Source organism: Xenopus tropicalis, chromosome 7, assembly GCF_000004195.4.
Source record: "Xenopus tropicalis strain Nigerian chromosome 7, UCB_Xtro_10.0, whole genome shotgun sequence".
NCBI lineage: Eukaryota > Metazoa > Chordata > Amphibia > Anura > Pipidae > Xenopus > Xenopus tropicalis.
Genome location: NC_030683.2, coordinates 48897299 through 48916805, shown reverse-complemented (window position 1 = coordinate 48916805; position 19507 = coordinate 48897299). Strand labels below are relative to the sequence as shown.

At 36.1% G+C, this 19507-nt stretch overlaps 1 protein-coding gene across 2 annotated transcripts in view; it reads left to right on the top strand.

The window, feature by feature from the left end:
- Positions 1 to 487: 487 nt before the first annotated feature.
- Positions 488 to 19507, top strand: part of grid1 (glutamate receptor, ionotropic, delta 1) — a 482837-nt gene continuing 463817 nt past the window's right edge. Inside the window, 2 exon segments of one of the 2 annotated variants that reach the window (NM_001103000.1) lie at positions 488 to 771; positions 3702 to 3857. In NM_001103000.1, the coding sequence (NP_001096470.1) occupies positions 693 to 771; positions 3702 to 3857 (235 nt within the window). In that variant the 5' untranslated portion in view covers positions 488 to 692. 2 annotated transcript variants of the gene reach the window in all.

The window sequence follows — 19507 nt, the reverse complement described above, 5'->3', positions numbered from 1 at the left end:
AGCCTGCATGTTCTGGTGAGACTTAATGAAAGATATTACTTGCAATGGTTGCCATTAACCTTCCTGCCTGTGCGCTTTAATCAAATATCTCCTTGTAATACATACATTAAATCCCACATATACTCTCTTTTTATCCCCTTTTAATTTATATCCTCATCTGCCAAGTTGTGGCATTTCACATAGACTTTCCCTGTTTGGATTAAGAGATAATGGTTTCCTACTTGCAGTTTCAAATACTTCCTCCTATCGCCTTACTTCTGTTAGTTTATGTGTGGAAAACCCCTGGTAGTCTTCCTCCTCATCACCACAAACCATTTTGTTAGAGGCTCATGTGAAACTGAGCTTCTCTGTTTCTCATCTGAGCTCATCTCTCCATCTCTCAGTGTTTTCCCCAAGACTATATTGAGTGGTGAGTCTCTGCAATCACGTGGTAGGAGAGGATGAGGGAGGGGGGGATCCTCCGCAGTTTGCTGTTTGTTGGGTCTGAGACACACACAGTGTTGGAGAGAGCTGCAAGTCTATGCTTTTCCCTGGCTATAATAATTTAATACATTCTGCAACATACAGGATTTACCTTGTGTTCCACTTATTATTTTATCTCTATTGTTTGCTATCACTGGAGAGATTTTTCATCTTTTATACCTCTGTGCTACTAACAAATCCGAGCTGATGTGCTGTCTGCAAGGCTGGAAATGGAAATGTTGATGCTCTGTCTATTCCCCTGGATATTTCAGTGCCTTTCAGTGCGAGCGGACTCCATCATTCACATTGGTAAGAAAGGACCGGGTGAATGGAATAATACTGTTCATAAAAGGAAAGGGAGCAGAGTACCTAGCTTCTAAAAAAACTACATGGAGGTGGCAAAGGGTTGAACTCCTGCTAAGATACAATGTAGCCATTTACTGTGGCAGTGTGTGATGTAAAGTTGTAAGGCAACGAGAGAAAATTCTATTGCTAATTGTATTGATGCAGAAGGACAGTCTGAAATCCATGGACATTCATGGTTGCTAGTTTTGTGTGGGGTTATTGTAAACTTATTGGTGGGGTTATTGTAAACTTGTTTGCTTGTAACAAGGGACCCACAAAACAACAGTGTGGATGGTGCTGGACAGCATCAAAAAGCATGAATTAGTTTAGTAGTAGTAAATCGACTTGACATGTGCCCTCATTATTGGTGAGAAGTCTCATTTAAATGGCTGTCTTATAACAGGGCTGGAACTCAGCTCTCTGCTGTGTTTTGGATATTATTGAGAAAGACAAGGCATAGAGCAGTGAGTGGACCTAAAACTTTTCATTACTTATATAGTATGTTTTAGCAGCATGGAAATGACAGGCTTCCCCTGGTTAGTAACTTGCTGTTTTGTATAAAACTGTATACATTGCATGAGGGTATCTTGTATCACTGTTGCTTACTGGGTAATACAGGTCTATTGAGGACAGGGGAGTAGCTACAGGGCCATGGGTTCTGGTTCATATTTTGGGCCTTGACCTCCCTCCTTCATTGTGCACCTGTATCAGTCTTCCCCCACTTTACATATGCTTCCTTGCCCCCAGCTGTCTGTCTCCCTCCCTTACTTCTATCAATATCTCACCAGAAAATGCTTCTTCATCTCATATTAAGCAGCTCGCACTTTTATCTCTCTACAGCACCCTACCATGATTGAGCAGGGCCAGAAGATTCATTAGGCCCTGCTACACCTCCTTCTATGTTTAGATAGTGTGCAGGAGGGCCATGCATATTGCTTGAAAAATATTTATTGTTGCTGGGGACACTTACAGTCAAACAAGTAGCAAGTGCCTCTAACAGCATGCCTTTCAAGCACTGCAGTTTTTCCTACTGTTGACATTTTTGACAATTTTGTTGGTTCAAAGTACAGAAGGGCAATACATATGATTTAAAAGTCATTGCTGTCTGTGTCACTGAAACTTTGCACACAAGCAGAAAACAATGCCAAAGCCATGTATGTCATGTTAAAGGTATGGCCCTCTTTGTCCCACTTTGTCTGCTGTAATTCAAGGGCTCAGTCCAGGTTTGATTGGCTTGGAGAGTAAAGGTAACACGGGTCCCCTGATGGGAGATAAAGCAGATGGAAGATCTAATCTGGGAGGGAGGGGTTGAGAGACAGAGCGAGATAAGCAGCCACAGATAAAAAGCATGTATCTATGGAAAGGGATGAAAAGGATGATGCATTTGTGATTCTGCGTCCGGAGAATCCGCTCTGAGAGACAGGGATGAGCTATGCTTTAGGCTGAGAGTATGATACTAGACATTGCTTATGGCTTCATCTATATGAGTAGGTGTAGTGAGCAAGCCCAGGCAGACAGCATTGCGGATCTATTAAAATTAGACAGGGACAACTTTGTCCGCTGTGCTCCATAAGCATGATCACTTAAAGCAGTAAATTGGGATGTTGCTCCATGTGGCTATAGTTGTCTTCTGTCCTATGCTACTTTTGCTATAATACAATTCTGCCTAATGTACAAACCTGTAATATCCTCAGTGTTTGTAGCAAGCTTTCTCACGTCACAAGGGTATAGGGAAGGATAGAATCTGCTAATATAATGATAACTTGAATCTGTTCATAGCCATTTTATTAACATTGTTTAATGAGGTAGGTTGGGTCTTCTTAAGATTTAATTAACGTGCTATATCCCTGAGTAACAGAGAATCACTGGGATGAGAGGCAAATAAATAGAGAATATATAAAGGGAACTTTATATTAATGAGCACTGTCTGCATATGAGTTTACAAGGGGACTGAATCAGAGAAACGCTCCCTTTTTTCTAGCCTTAATGTATGATTTACTGATGGAGAGTGAAGACGCAGTGCTAAATAAATGGCAGATCTGAGGCCACACTCCAATAAAGTGACTGTTCCCAAGGGAGGTATTATACAGCCATTAATAAAGTAAGCTGCCTCCACAGTACTTTTAATGAAATACATATCTGAAGTCTCCCAAGTTGATTGCATAGATATCTAGGTGCTTAAGCAGAGAACCTGGTACAACTGTTTTTTTTTTTTTTTAATTAATGTTGTCCTTATTTACAGTAGAAATAAAAAAGATCAATAGTGCATATACATTGTGGTTATTCTAAATTGTAATGTCCATTACTGTTATATTTAAATCAATTTATAATGGCTACCATGTCTTTCCACTAAATGAAAAGGGTTTAACCGACCAGATAGTGGTTTCCTTTCTTGAAATCTTAACTCTGGTGGCTTGAAATGTTGTAGTAGCAGAACCGGATTATCTCAAAAGTGGAACTGGAAAACCAAAACTGAAACTCCAGAAATGATATACAAATGTGTAATGCAGTGGAACCTTGTGCAGTGTGAATGGTCGCTGTCCATGGTAGCCATCACAGCTATCACAATAGAAAGGGCAGGATTATTAAGAATTGCAGGAGACATGAATACATTGCAGGAAACATCCATTAACCATATAAGTACTAAGAAGGAACATTAACTACATAAATGCATTAGGGCAATGCTATGGGAGAAATGTCATCAATCAACCATCTAAACATAGTATTTTTGGACTACAAAAGAGAGAATAAATTCAGTACATCAGAAGAGAGCGTTTCACTCATCATAATACAGAATGGCAGAAGCATAGATATGGTGGCATCAGAAGTGGCAGAGGCCACACAAGTACAAAGCCAATGCTATTGTTTTACTGTAAAAAAATGTGTCTCAACAGGTGCAATATTTGAAGAAAATGCTGTCAAGGACGATGAAGTTTTCCAGCTGGCAGTGTCAGATTTAAGCCTGAATGACGACATATTACAGAGTGAAAAGATTACCTACTCCATCAAGTTTATAGAAGCCAATAACCCCTTCCAAGCAGTTCAAGAAGGTAGGACAGGTCTGAGCAACCTGTGGCACCAAGTGCACAACTCACAGAATGTCTGTCATTGATGCTTGAGATTAAGCCTTGACCTCTGATCTACCCTCACTCCCACTGCTGGTCTATTTCAGTGCAGTCACATTGCAAGTTATTGAAAGTCTCAGATTCTTTACATTGTTTAAAAATAGTTTTTCATTCAATTTTTTTCTTATTGATTTGACCTATGAGAGGTCACTTGCAAATAAATCACTAGCATGTTTTATATGGTGCCAGCATGTAAAATTCTAGACACACTGTGCCACAGTAAAATCTGTCTGTTGCAGGATAAGGAGTTTCATTGCATTGTATATCTGTTTAATGGCTGCGAACAGAAGTATATTGACAAGTGTAGATGATGCTTTTATGTGGGTTCGGTTAGTTCATCTAAGGAGGTCAGCACAGCTGCAAATTTGCAGCATAGAGACAGAGAGGAAATCCCAAATAAGGAAAGAACTGGAGTGTGCAATACAGAGACGGCATTGTATAGCTCTTTCATTTGGCTGACAGCTTGAGGTTGAAAGGCTTTTGTTCTGCCAAAGGTAGGCGCTGTGTTACAAGAAAAGACACAGCTCTGTCTAAAAAGATGACCCTGCACTCCCCACTGAAACTTGTTTCTTTTCTCTCCAACCAATAGTTTGCCTTTTTTTTAATTTATCACTTGAAGGAAAGGGTTAAAGAGTTTTGACAGCAGAGAGACGTACGCCTTTCCTAGTTTCAGTGCAGTATAACTTAATGAATTACACAAAAAAAGCCTATAAAATCGATTATACCTTTTTGTGCCTCGTTATTGGAGACTTGTGCAATGAGCAAACAGAGAATGATAAATCATGGAGAGATCCTTCATTGTTTCAGAGTGGAGAAGAAAAGGCAGGAAATGCTTGCCAAGCTGTTTCTGTTCAAAAGGTAGAAAAGAGTGGTTCAAGGTCGTCTATTCAAGTACTGCATTTAGCCTAATCCTGCCAATTGTCTGGCATCCCTGGACTAAAATATTTCTCCATTGTCTCAGTTTCTCCTGGTTCATATTACATAACATAAGAAATTGGAAAGGGTGAATGAACTTTAAATCAAAGGTAGACAGGAATTTGTTTCTTTAAGAGCAAATTACAATATTGAATATCTACAGTAAACTTTGTTTCCAAAAGCTAATGATAATAAATTTGAATATGGCTTTATATTACTTTCATAGTATGAAGTGTTAAACCTTCATCATACACCTATCTCACATGACCTGCAATCAATAGCAATGGGTATTTATAACCTGCGTATAAATAAGGAGCTATTACTCAGTTTTAATGAATGATAGCTTAGCATGCTGTGTGCTGATTTGTGCATTATACATGTGAGCTGAAACTGCCATATTACTTGGCTTTGCAGTGGATATTTTTATAGAATTATACAAAATATTCTCTTATAAACATATAGAAGAGCTGCTGCAAGCAATATGGCGATTGAGTTTGGTTTTCTTTACATGAATCCCACTCACATGGGTGTATGTGGTACTTGCTCTTTCCTTATATTTATTACCATGGAATTTTCAGACACAAAATTGCACTTAAACTTGATGCTTCTCAGAGTGACAGCGCCTATTTTCTCTTACAGCAATTGGTTTGATGGTACCTTTTACAGTGAGCAGTGTCATAGGCAGAGGGTTAAGCTAAGACAGACCCCCTTTGCAAGGAGAGGATTACTAACCCATGATATCTGATAGTGAGTGCTTTCATTCAGGAAAACCAAGGAGGAGGAGGATGCTATTTTCATTGATTGGACACTATGTCCTGTCAGCACTAAGGTACTTTTGGAGTTCGTGAGACAGATGGGCATCATTTCTGCTGATTTTGCAGTGCACTAGAAAACAGCAGACAATACCATAGATAAGATTAAGGCAGAAATGTGGATTCTTACGAAAGCAAAGGATAATGACTCATGCCTACAACCATAAAATTGTACTTTCATTCAGCCCTTAAAACCATTATGTAACCACATAAAGTGATTTAATGTGTGTCATGCAAGAGTCCAGCATCCAGAACAGGGACCCTTTTAGGGAAATACAGCTGACATACTTTACCTGAACTGTATACCACTGCCCTTGCCTAATGAGGCCTGGCCTGCAGCTCCCTCATAGTGAATAGCTGTACCCAGTGTATAGAACTGCTTGCATTCTGATGTGCTGTATATTGATTGCTTACGTCTTTAATTTATAGTTCTCCAGCCTTTCTGCTTTAACTGTGATGTCCAACCTATGGGCTTCCAGCAGTTGCTGAACTACAAATCATTTTCTGAGGAATGGGTATTGTGTTTTAGCAGCAGAAGTATGCCTGCAGCTTGGGCATACTAATGTTATGGCCATTACTTTTCCTCCAGGAACTGAAAGGCAAATGATACACACAAATGCACTCTATCTGCATATTCAAGTTTTCCAGGAATTTTTTTTTTTTCTGCTTTTATCCAGCAATGTGCCGTATTCGATTTTTATTCTTTAGACAGATTTTCTTCAGTTTTTGGTGGAAAAAAATAGGTAGTTGTAGAGGGGTTGTTAGTACCAGAAACATCATACTCTTCCAGCCGGAAGCTAATATCTGCTTCCATGTGTCCCAGATTTGCACTGGAGACAGCCAAATCTGTAGCCTAACACTTCACAAGATAATCCTTTGAAAATCTGACAGAATTCTACATGAGGATAAAAAGCAGATTTGACAGTGTTTTTTTCTATTGTACATATTGTTGTCATTTTAATTGGAAAGAGCTGGCCAATTTCCTCAGTTAAAAGGTCAGCAGTTTTTAAACACACCTAGCTTGAATATTTAAGTGCACATAAAGGTAACAGAATGTAACACAGGCTTCAACATGTGTTTTTAAGCAATATTTCATTTGTAATTAAGGGAGGATTCACAAAGTTTATGGACTGATCAATTTGGAATAATCCATAACAATGTAAGCATGTCACTTGCACAAAATTTGATTTTTATCTAGAAAGTAGTTTATTTGCACTGAGAGCTATTTGTGCTACTGATCCTGCCCCGTCCAAGTACAGGAGGAGAGTGAGTGAGTGGGGGTAAGGGTGGCATGTCCAGGTGCCCAACTGGCCATAGGCTTTCCTCTACAAATGCAATAACTGTGTCATACACACACACACATACACATGAGATCATTTCCTCCATGATGCCCTTTTTTGAATCCCAAAGTTTCACAGAATACAAAGTGCATCTTTGACGTGTCGGTAATAACATTTTAGAAATAGAAATGAATGGCTGCAGTTTTGGGAGGAGCAGAGTTGCTTACATGGTGTCATAAACATAATGAAGATGAAGTAAATATCTCCTTCAAATCCTGCCTTTCAACAGCATGAATAATTATTGTCAGACAGGATGCACATAGTATAACATCTTTGACATTGTATATTAAATTAGCCCCACGCCAGATTTTGTCCATATTTAGAATCTACAAGTAAATTGCTAAGAAGTTTTTCATATTTAAGCACATAGCAACTGGAATTCACAAAACTATAATATAAGGTCATTGATTTTAATAAAGAAGACCTCCTTTTGCCACCATCAAGCAAATACTCTATTTTTCTTTTATATAAAAGATATATGTCCAAAATCCATTTTTTTTTCTGTAAAACCAAGAAATAGCAAATGCAATACAAGCTTTTGAGCTTTTGAATTGAGGTAGGAATAAAAACGATATAATTGGTAGAAAGGCCACTAAAGGTTATTATTGATGTCCTGGTGAATTCTGGAGACCTGGTCATGTAATTATTGCAAAAAAAGTTGACTTATATGACTGACCTTTAAAATATATAAATTATGCTCAGAAAACATTTAATTTGTCTTTAAAGTTAGACTTTCATTCAGTTATTTCAGTTACTTTCATTCAGTTTTTTGGTCTAACATTAAAACAAGGACCTTAATAGCCATCTGAAGTTAAAAGATGTTGGGGTGTGGAGTTCAGAAACACCTGCATATCTGTATAAATGTGATCTTTCTTGTGTAGAACTCCTTAGCCATGTCAGATAGGGAAGTCTACTGGAAAATTGGATAAAGAGATTTTTTTAACTGTATTCTTGTAATATAAACCAATGATGGCAGAGAAGCATGTAGAAGGGATGGGTGTTCATTTCATTTATACATGGTCAGTGGCTTATGGTGGCATAAAGGGTAAATCTGACTCTATGCTTTTTACTCAAAGAATAATCCATAGTAGAGTAGTCTTGACTTAAGGTGGTGTTGTTTGATTTATATATTAGCTTTGTGTAGTGTTTATGCCTCAGACAACAAATATTCATTGTAAGCTTTAGGCTGCAAGAATTCCTTCCGCCAGAAGAATTCTGTTTACAGTGTTACATATAATTAAAAGCAATCTATAATAATTCACAGGTGCTTGTAACTGACTGATGCTATTTTATTTATGTTCTGTGCTGGGTAAATCTCTTCAGATGCCCTACTTTTTGTGCTTTAGCATGTAAATAAAATCATACCAAAGTTTAATTGCCTGGATATAAATGAATATGTGTGGAATAGTGCAGGGAATCTAAAAATGTTGACGCCTATCACTGCTATCAAATGTTGTTTGTTTCTACCAGCCAGGTGGCACATTAGAGCCTTATAGCCAGCACAATAAATTAGGTGCTTCTGTTTCATGTATCACCTTTCTGCATTTCTGAAAATGGTACTAGATCAAATTGTGGCATTTCTCCTTCATGCCATGGAATTTTAGGCTGAACCACCTTGATAAATAATCTTGAAAATATTTTAACAGAACTTGATTCTCACTGCTTTAGAAGATTTCAGTGCATGCAATAATCTTTTTATGTTGGTACATTTTTATGTTGGCAAGTAATTCTGACCCTTAGTACCCACAAAACAATCACTGCTACATGTAATATTCCATCTGTAATTACCTTTTTGCATTGCCACAAGGTACAATAATAAAGTGTAATGCCTTAAGACGCTCTGCCCAGTAAACACTGTATTCTTTTTGCATTGTGGACAGATTGTGTTCTACTTAATATCAATATATATCAAAGTGTATAGATGTGATTTTTATGCAGTCAGTATGGCTCTGAATATGGAGTGGGATTTAGTTGTTTAAATGAGGAATGGATTAACTGTGGCTATCCAGCTGTTGCTGTGCTTCATCTCCCTGCATGGCATAGAAAAACATTTCATATACTTCAAACTTCAATAAAGATGGCAATATTGTTCAGTGGATAAACTAGAACTATAAGCGGGGGGGGGGGGGGTGATGAAAAAAATACTTCTATTAGTTATGAAAATTCCTAACTGACACAGAAGCTACAGAAAAGCTTGTTTTTGCCCACTTAATATACATGTGTCAAAAAAGATGATGCTCTTTGAGTGGAAATATGTAGTAGGAAAGATGTTTTATGAGTCCAATACATTGCATCAATATTGAATTCATAATCCACAAACCCATTATCCACAAACCCGTTTTAATTATTTTTATCAGACTACACATCACAGGCATAGGCGAATAAAAAAAAAAATAGCGCACTTATCAAACTGTTTCAGTGATCGCAAACCTCTGTATAAAAACTTTAATGCAGGTCTGAAGTGGAATAAAATGAAACATGCACCTTGATAAATTCACTATTTATTTCACAGAACAATAATATATTCACAGTATAATAAATAGGCCCCATAATGTATAATTTTTTCTATTGCTTTCTCTATGAAAGGGTTTGAGATCAATCAATTGGTTCCATTCTACAGAGCATTAGAAGCATGGCCAGTGTATGGGTTGATTCTAACTACAGCTTTAAGATTTTATTTTTATTAGAGATAATTGTTCTACAGACATTCTTACGGGTACATTTAAAGGCAACTGGTAGATACCAATAGTGTCATCAAAAATTTACATTCTGAATAGGAAAAGCAGCATGCCTGAAAGGGTGTTGTTTTGTTTTTATTTACCTCTTGTGCTTTTAAACACGTCTACTGTACAGCACTGCGTACATAAGTAGTGCTTTCTATACATACATACATACATACTTCCTTCTCAATATTGCTCACATTTGACATATACAAAAACAGGGACATGTTGTCACCTTTCAAACAAATGCTATATAAGTTCGGTGGTGTGTATGCTGCGTGCTGTACAAAATAGGAAAGGATTATCTTAATGACTACTTATTCTGATATGTTAACTAACATTGATTTCTAAGTTGTAAAGGGTTTAAGAGGTTGTAATCTTTTTATACTAGCTCATAATAAATCCCTAGTAAAGATGTTTAATGCATGCATAATAGATATAATAGGTGAATAAACACGCTGAGAATGAAAAATGTAAATTAAGTTAATATGAACCCATTGGCTCTAGGATATAATTACATCTTAAATGCCCATAGAAGTGTGTGACACTTGACATGACTGTAATAAACTTCTGTTAAGTGTGTTCTACCTAAAATATTGCATATATATTCTGTTGACTGATTAGTTATTAGGAAAAATGTAATAGTTTGTAAAAGAGCAACAAGTTCAGCAAAAAGAATATATTTTGAGCCAAAATTGAAAAGTAACACTTTTTTTATTTTATTTTACCATATTTACATAAAATATCAATTACCTTGTCAGCATTTTGTTAACTAGAATTTTGCTGCCAGTCAGTCTGGTATACGGTACATATGGTTATGTGTACAAGTATAAGTATATATATGTACCATTCACACCATCAACATATTGTTCTCAAAACCTCCCTTGTCCTTGTCAAGTAGAGTGTCATTGGCTCCCAGTTTAATGACTACATTTGAGCAAAACCTTGATTTAGTGTGAATCTCAGGGATATATGTGTGATTTTCATTATATAATGAAGTATGAGATTTGGATTGATGTGAACTTAGCTATGAAATGAATCTCACCAATATGTACACCTTGTCTAAAACCTCATTTACCTTTCCCACCCATGCTGCTGCACAGATTCAAACGATCTGAAATTTTTGACTGGCTTTCAGTGTTCCCAAAACCATGCCTGCAAGCTAACAAACCAACAGCATTTTGACAGCAGCAATTGTTTCATAGCACATTTAACTGAAATGGGTTAGAGTTGGGCTGAAAAAGAGCGTGCAGTCATGCATTCTATTAGTTGACATTATCTTAGCTGTAGTAAATATAGCATGCTTGCAGTAGTTATGAGCGCGACAAGCTCTTTATCTCACTTTTCAGATACTTGATCATAGTTATTATTGATTACTACAAGAACGTGTTGCTCTAGGAAAACCTTTAGACAGTGTCAGGAAGAAGGTCATGCAGTGTGTTTACTAATTTATTGATTTTCTTTCATTGTTTAGGTTTGCAGTAATTTATAGTAAATTGGAAGTTTAAACTAAGGTGTTAACACTGCTTTAGGATGGCTGTTAAATAGTTGCCATGTATTTATATGTCTGGCAAAAAAGTTATTATATATATATATATATAGCCTTCTTCTTTTATTTTAGAACATGTAGCTGTTTGCTCACAGTTAATTTCTGATTGCCCATTGGTTGCTAACGGTATTTGTACTGATACTTAAATCCTCAGTGGTAAGGCATCATCCTCTCACATGCAGACAAGCACAATCTCTAAATGTCATAAAGGGAAGTTGGTGTTTTTTTTTCAATTGACAAGCCACATTGGACAGTATAGAGTTTTAGAGATCAGGTTCGCTTCAATATTATGTGGCTGTAGGAGCTGATAGGATCTGTAAGCTTTTCATGGAGAATCACTAGAATTCCTTGAGTGGCTTCTTCCTTTATCTAAGAAAGTGCTGGAAGTATTACCTTGTCCTCTCAACTAAAATAATTGACATCACTAAAATCCTAGTAGCATATAATTCTCAAATGGTGGTGAATGTTCATAGAAAACTACCAACAAAAGTGTATTTAAAAAACACTGGCATATATTATGTGACATTGCTTCTCATATGCTTCTGTATACACTGGAATATTTTACATTCAACATACAGGTTAATTCTTTTACATTAATATGCAGTAACTGATTGCTGGATCTGGGAAATATATGCATATTTTAAAGAAGCCTATACTCAAGGATAGAAGAATTGTTGAATAAAACATATCCTTAAAGTGACAAAGATGTAAAACATTGGTCTTCTGAGAAAGGGCATGACTTAGCATTCACATGCATGCAAGTATACACAGGAAAGCTTATTACTTTTTCATACAAACGATAACATACTTCATTAAAACTTAAGGTGTTATGTAATAACAGGGGCAGATGTCCATTAAACCGTAGCAGACAACCAGAGCATAATATATACTGTTTACTTGGAAGTAAATTCGAGTTAGTTGCTATGGGTTCTCGGACCCTGAAAAAATTTACTAAATAAATACTTTAGTAGATTACTTAGAATTTAAGATCTTCATGACAGGGACCTATTTTTTTATTGTGCCTTTTACCACATGCCACTTAATCTTTGTTTATGTATACTTATGTTTACGTTTTATATATTGCTCAGCCACCCTGTATGTTCTACTGTGCAAATATATCATTTTTCTATCAATGACTACCTAAAGCTGACTACAGTTTCCCTTATGGGCAATGACACACCAGGAGATTGTCACCTGTGTTAAAAATTTGCTACCGTGGGCAACAAATCTCCCCAGAAATGCCTTACCTTTCACTAACACTGTAAGTACACTGCAAGAACATTTTATTACTCGCAGCGATTCGGCTTAATAATGGGAAAATGCAACAACGGGCATTTCCCTGTTATTAATCTGAATCGCCACAAGTAATATCATTTACTTACAACAATTACAGTGTTAGCAAAGGGCAAGGCATATTTTGGGGAGACTTTTCGCCTGTGGTAGCGAATTATTAACGTGGGTGGCAAAGCCCTCCATATCTCATTGCCCTAAATGTTGAGTTGTTAAGGGATGAAGCTAGTTATTCAAGATTCCTCAGATTCATATGGACTTGTAAGCATTTTCTTAGATGCTGGAGTTAACAGCATTCCCTTTAAACATACATAAAAAGAGCCATTTTCAAACAAAGGTCCTGTCCCTTTGCCCCATCTATTGCTCATTCATCTGGATCTTCCGCTTTGCCATCTAAGAAGTGGTATAACATGATTTAGCTCAAGATATTGATGTGTGAGTTAAAGGCTTCTAGAAGGAGAGGCAGCTGGGCATGTAAAAGGATTAAGTTCTATAATGGTTTTGATATGTTTTGTTAATAGTGATATTAATGTAAACGTGGGCATTAACATGGACATGCAGCATGTCCCTTGCCCTCAAGGGAATGTTTTTTTCAATGCCTCACCATACTAATGGGCTTATTTTCGAGTTTCTCTCAAGCTTTTAAATGGTGAATTTTTACATTTGAATTTTCTGGGGGTTTGCACTTTATAGATACCAGTTTTCGAAACATAATTCAATTTTTTTAGTTAAAAAAAACTCAAATCGTGGAAAAAAAACAAACACAAACATTGATAAATTTCCCACTAATCTTATTATTTCCCCTTGGAAACAAATGCTTCAACAAACGTTTTAATGTGTCCCCAATGGTGTGGTGCTTTATAAAGAAGCCACTATCTTGAAGGGGTTAAATGTTAGCTACATTTCAACTATTTTATGGTGCTTGACACCTAGTATCCATTTACTGAGTTCCGACATCACGGATTTATCGAAAACTTGTTTGTAGTTTAGAAACTATCCTTAAACATGGAACACTCGCAGTAGAAGTTTGTTCTCAAAACATTTGCTTACTGGCTGTGTACAGCATGACTCCGGTAGTCAAGGGATCACCTGTAAGTGCAGATTTTCTCACTAGCTTACTGTTGTTAAAAGCTTTTACCCAGTGGGGTAAGATCGCTAACAATATACCTCCCTGTGCCTTGTTAAATGAAACCAGGAGTTATGTGGGATTGGCAGTGAGAGACAAACAGCATGGCTGGAAATTCTATGTTTCAATCTCCTCTACTTTTAAACATATGTTGTAAAAAACCCCTATCAGTCAATAACAATGGAATGGGTTTTCTACATTACAAGTATCCAGTATTCTTTACACTCGTATAGAAAAGTATTAAGCTGCATTTATATAAATAGGCGAGTACAGCATATAACCGTTTTTACTGTTACCTAAACACTAATCAAACACATGAGGCAATGTGCCAAAAATTTTCACCAAAGACTGGAAGTGATGTCATATGTGAGTGCACACCTCTGGAAGTGACATCACATGCAAGTCAAAAAATTGCTAACCACACATGTGCAGTTGCCTAAGATGACATCACTGTGCACACATGCCCAGAATTTGTGCAGAACTTTGGGAGTTTAGAAAAATCATGAGAATGCTATGGGGTAACAGGAGACCGGGGGAGGTGCCAAAACTGGGCAACTCTCGAATATATAGGGGGGTTGACAACTCTGGTACCATGTCTTAATAGCAAAATATTCTCACTTCTATCATTTGAAAATGTTTTAGTCTATGCATGCAGCAGATTGCAGCTGAGCAGTTAGAATGAGAAGCCTAAAACCGAAATCAAATCAAAAACCGAATCAGAGAAAAACTTAATAAAAAACTGCTTACATTATTCCCAGGACAACTCCCATTCTGTATAAATTTGCAGAAGAATTAGATGAATTTAAAAATTCAAATGTTGATAAACCACCCCCTGTATTGTTTACAGTTTTACATAAGCCCAACTTAAAACATTCATGTCAAAAAAGGGGGTACAAGTATGGGACCCATTATCCAGAATGCTTGGGACCTGGGGTTTTCTGGATAAGGGGTCTTTCCGTAATTCAGATCTCCTACATTAAGGGGCTGATTTACTAACCCACGAATCCGACCCGAATTGGAAAAGTTCCGACTTGAAAACGAATATTTTGCGACTTTTTCGTATGTTTTGCGATTTTTTCGGATTCTGTACGAATTTTTCGGATCCAATACGATTTTTGCGTAAAAACGCGAGTTTTTCGTATCCATTACGAAAGTTGCGTAAAAAGTTGCGCATTTTGCGTAGCGTTAAAACTTACACGAAAAGTTGCGCATTTTTCGCGTAAGTTTTAACGCTACGCAAATTGCGCAACTTTTTACGCAACTTTCGTAATGGATAGGAAAACTCGCGTTTTTACGCAAAAATCGTATTGGATCCGAAAAATTCGTAAAGAATCCGAAAAAATCGCAAAACATACGAAAAAATCGCAAAGTACCGATCATTACGAAAAAAACGCAATCGGACTCCATTCGACCCGTTCGTGGGTAAGTAAATCAGCCCCTAAGTCTACAAAAAAAAAAAATTTAAACAGTAATTAAACTCAATAGAATTGTTTTGGCTCCAATAAGGATTCATTATATCTTAGTTTGGATCAAGTACAAGGTACTGTTTTATTATTATTATTATTATTATAGAGAAAAAGGGAACCATTTTAAAAAATGTGAATTATTTGATTAAAATGGAGTCTATGGAAGATGGCCTTTCTGTAATTCAGAAATTTCTGGATAATGGGTTTCCGGATAAGGGGTCCGATACCAGTACTGCATCTTTTCCATTTAACAATCCACCACAGTTTGGGTACATATTTATATCAATGACAGTTCCCCCTTAAACTTCAAGTAGATTTCAAGAATTACTTTTCAGTCCTATATAGGCCATTATAAGGATCTCTTTAAATGCTCTGAACACCAAGATTGTAGTCTTTTTTCTAGTTTGCCTTCTCCAATGAACATTGGTTTTTTAAGCAAACAGTAGGGGGCACAAATTAGCAAACAATGAAAAGCTGAAATTGTGTTGTTTCTGCTCACACATATCTTTTTAAATGATTTCAATGGACAGTTTAATAAACTAAAAAAGAAAGTCTTAAAAAAGCAGCTTGTTTCAATCTTTTTCTACTTATTCATAACCTAGCCATCGATATCAGAGAAAAATTCTGGCATCAACTTGAATAGTGTCAGTAGCCCCTATGTTATAGCTTAAAGGTTAAATTCAAACACTGCATGCTTAAAAGAATGGTTACCATAACTACAGACTAAGTGGATGCAGGGACCAATCCAACAGAGTTCTTGGCTGTGTGAATTCCAGCTAGTTGTGATGGCGGTGAGATATTGCGTTCTCTTCTATTTGTATCACTGCATCTATATACGCCTACATGCTGTTTCTTTTCTGGGCAAGATATTTATATAAATGTATAATGTATAGCACACAAAAATGAATAAATATAAAAGGAATGTTACTTCATGACTGAAATGAAAGCATATCAACTTTTGTTCTTTTAGAATATAAAACTTAATACAATCCGAGCTTTACATATCCAGTCTGCTGCACCTGACTTAAAACCCACTATGTTTTACTGGTGTTTCTGTGTAAGAATATTAATATGGTCTGCAGAGAAGAATCTGACATTTCTTATATGCTAAGAAGGAGGAATGTATTACACTGTGTAGTAACACATGCATTTGCCCCCTCTGGCATCAGAGAATAGGATTCCCTACACTTGTTATATCAAGTTTCTCAACCCTTATTAATTTAGCACTTCCGTCAGTTTCCAGCTATGACGAGTCCCCCCAAGACATTGATTTCATGATGGAAATTTTTCAGTTCAGCCGGGAGAACCATGAAATAAACTCTTTCCTGTTTTATTTAGAAAATAAGAGAACAAATACATCCAGTGTAATGGCAATGCCAGTATTACACTTTAAAGACTGGATTCTCAAAAAATATTATAATTATTCTATTTCTACAAAGCACCAATATATAATGAAGTGTTTTACAGAGAATATATAACGATCCATCAGTGCCTGCCCTAGTAGAGCTTACAATCTAATATCCCTACCCCAGGCACCACAGGTATCCTGATTGGAAACAAATCCAGGACCAGAGTGGTGCAAAGCAGCATTGCTACTTACAATGGAAATATCCTGCCCGATGCTTTTTGTGTGGGGATATGCTAAAACTTATGGAACTAGATAGATTATAAAACATTAAATAATAGAGTAAGATGCCATCTAGTACTTTAACGCTAAGGTCCTGAATATACAATCATACACTACACAACTAGTCATGACCAACCATTGGTCGCACGTCCACTGACGTTCAGGGTTGAATTGTCAGATATGGAGGTAGAAAAAATAGAAATTCTACCTCTACCTGGCGATTCAGCCCTGAACTCTTAAACTCCTAAAATCTTTTAAACTGGCAGATTGACGAGTCAACCGATATCTGCAGCCTTCTGAGATATCGGTCTCCTCTGTGAGCCACCAAACATGCACCGAATATCGTACAAAACAAGGTTTCGTACAATAATATTGGTGTGTGTATGGCCAGTTTTAGCCATAAAACATTGTTCATTACGAAATCAGTTCATTAAACATACTATACCAAACAACATAAGGGTGCATCCCAGTGCCACATGGTCCCCATGCTCCACCCCTTACGCGTTTGTGCTTCATCAGAGGAGGTAGCATGGGGACCATGGGGCACTGGGATGCACATTTATGTCATTTGGTATAGTATGTTTAATTTCTGATTTTGTAATTAACTATAACCATTAAATGTTTACACAACAAGTTAGCAGTGAAATGTGCAGTGTATAACAAGATAGATTAGATAGAATTCAGAGGGTTGCCCCTTTACTTGGAAATGTAATAATACATGTACCCTGCTTTTAAGAATACTGTCCAGGACTATTACACTTAATTCATCTTCTTTTCCATAAAAAGCCTGACAGAGCTGTGTGTGATGAATTTAATATGAAAATGTTGAAACCATAAAAATGTGAATTAGCTGTGGGACATAGCACATACTGTGAGTGTGCATTATTTATGATGTATTCTCTTCAGTGCTATAATTTTCTTGTTAAAAAAATAGGCAAACTGTCTCTTCTATATACTTTCTTTGTTTTCTGATGCATGAAAAGGGTATTTGATTGTAGAATATAACCAAGAAAATGTGTAGAAATGTGTTTCTTTTTTAAGAAATGTGCATGTTTAGTGATTTAATATATAATATGTAAATTAAATGAAATTAATTTTCCTCAGAATTGTATGTTTTTCTTTGTTTACTATATAATGGGATTCATTAAATGGCCACTTGCTCAATTTTAAATTTGATACTTTTGTATACCACCTTATATGTATTTTTTTCAGTAGAACAAAGTGAGCCTGGTGACAATCAAATGCTGCTTTCAAAGCAGCAAATAGCAGAACCATTAACTGAAGACTATCTGTGTTTAACTGAATAATCAATATTATATTCTATAATGCATCCTTAATAAATTGTTGTCATCATTATCATCATTGTTAATCATATATCAATTTGAACCTTCATTATACGTTTATCATCAATTAGACTTGAGGTCATAATTGTTCTGTGTTATAATTAGTAAGACTACTTCTACTGTTATTGTTTCCAAATATTTTGAATCTACTAATGTAATTATGTGTCTGTGTTATGAGATGCAACTGCTCTGTATACATTTGCTTTGTTAAACATGAGCCCCCACAGTAGGGCTATGCTTTTTTTCATGTAGTTGTGCATTGTATGTGTATTTATTTTATTGTTGTATTATTTATTGTCATTATACTACATGTTATACTTATATTATATATTAGGTTATATTATGCACATTTATTATTAATTTTATTATTATTATTAGTAGTAGTAGTGCAGGTATGGGATCCCTTATCCGCAAACCCATTATCCAGAAAGCCTGTCTCCTATAGACTCCCATAGACTCCATTTTGATCAACCAATTCAGATTTTTAATATTGTTTTCCTTTTTCTATGTAATAATAAAACAGTACCTTGTACTTGATCTCAACTAAGATATAATTAATCCTTATTGGGGGCAAAACAAACCTATTGGGTTTATTCAATATTTCAATGATTTTTAGTAGACTTGGGTATGGAGATCCAAATTACAGAAAGACCCCTTATCCGGAATACCCTTGCATTCTGGATAATGGGTCCTATACCTGTAGTAGTAGCAGTATTATTTATTATTAGTAGTAGTAGCTGCAATATTTTAAAATGCATTTTTACAGGTATGGGTCCTGTTATTCAGAGATCTGGTGTTTTTCTGATAAAGGATCTTTCCGTAATTTAGATCTCCATAACTAAAGTCTACTAAAAAATAATTAAAACAACAATTAAACCCAATGGGATTGTTCTGAATCCAATAAGGATTAATTATATCTTAGTTGGCATAAAGTACAAGGTTCTGTTTTATTATTACAGAGAAAAAGGAAATCATTTGAAAAAAAAAATATTTTTAAATTGAAATGGAGTCTATGGAAGATGGCCTTCCAGTAATTCAGAACTTTCTGGATAATGGGTTTCTGAACAACAGATCCCAAACCTGTATTTATTTGAAATATTTGTATTGTACTGTATTTATTGTATCGGTTATGTTTTTGTAACATCCATAATAAGGAGCAGGGTGAAAGAAGTTTGTTTTTTAAAGAATACATTAAAAAAAATTAAAATCATATCAAAGTAACCAGTCTGTTAACATATCCATACTAGTTCACACACAACAAATATACCGAGTTTAGTTTAGCCAAAAAGATAAAAGGGGTTATTTACAATGGGGAAAGCAGGTTGCAAAGTGCAAAAAATAAAATAAACAAAGCAGGTTCAGTCCACCATGTTTTTGCACATTGCAC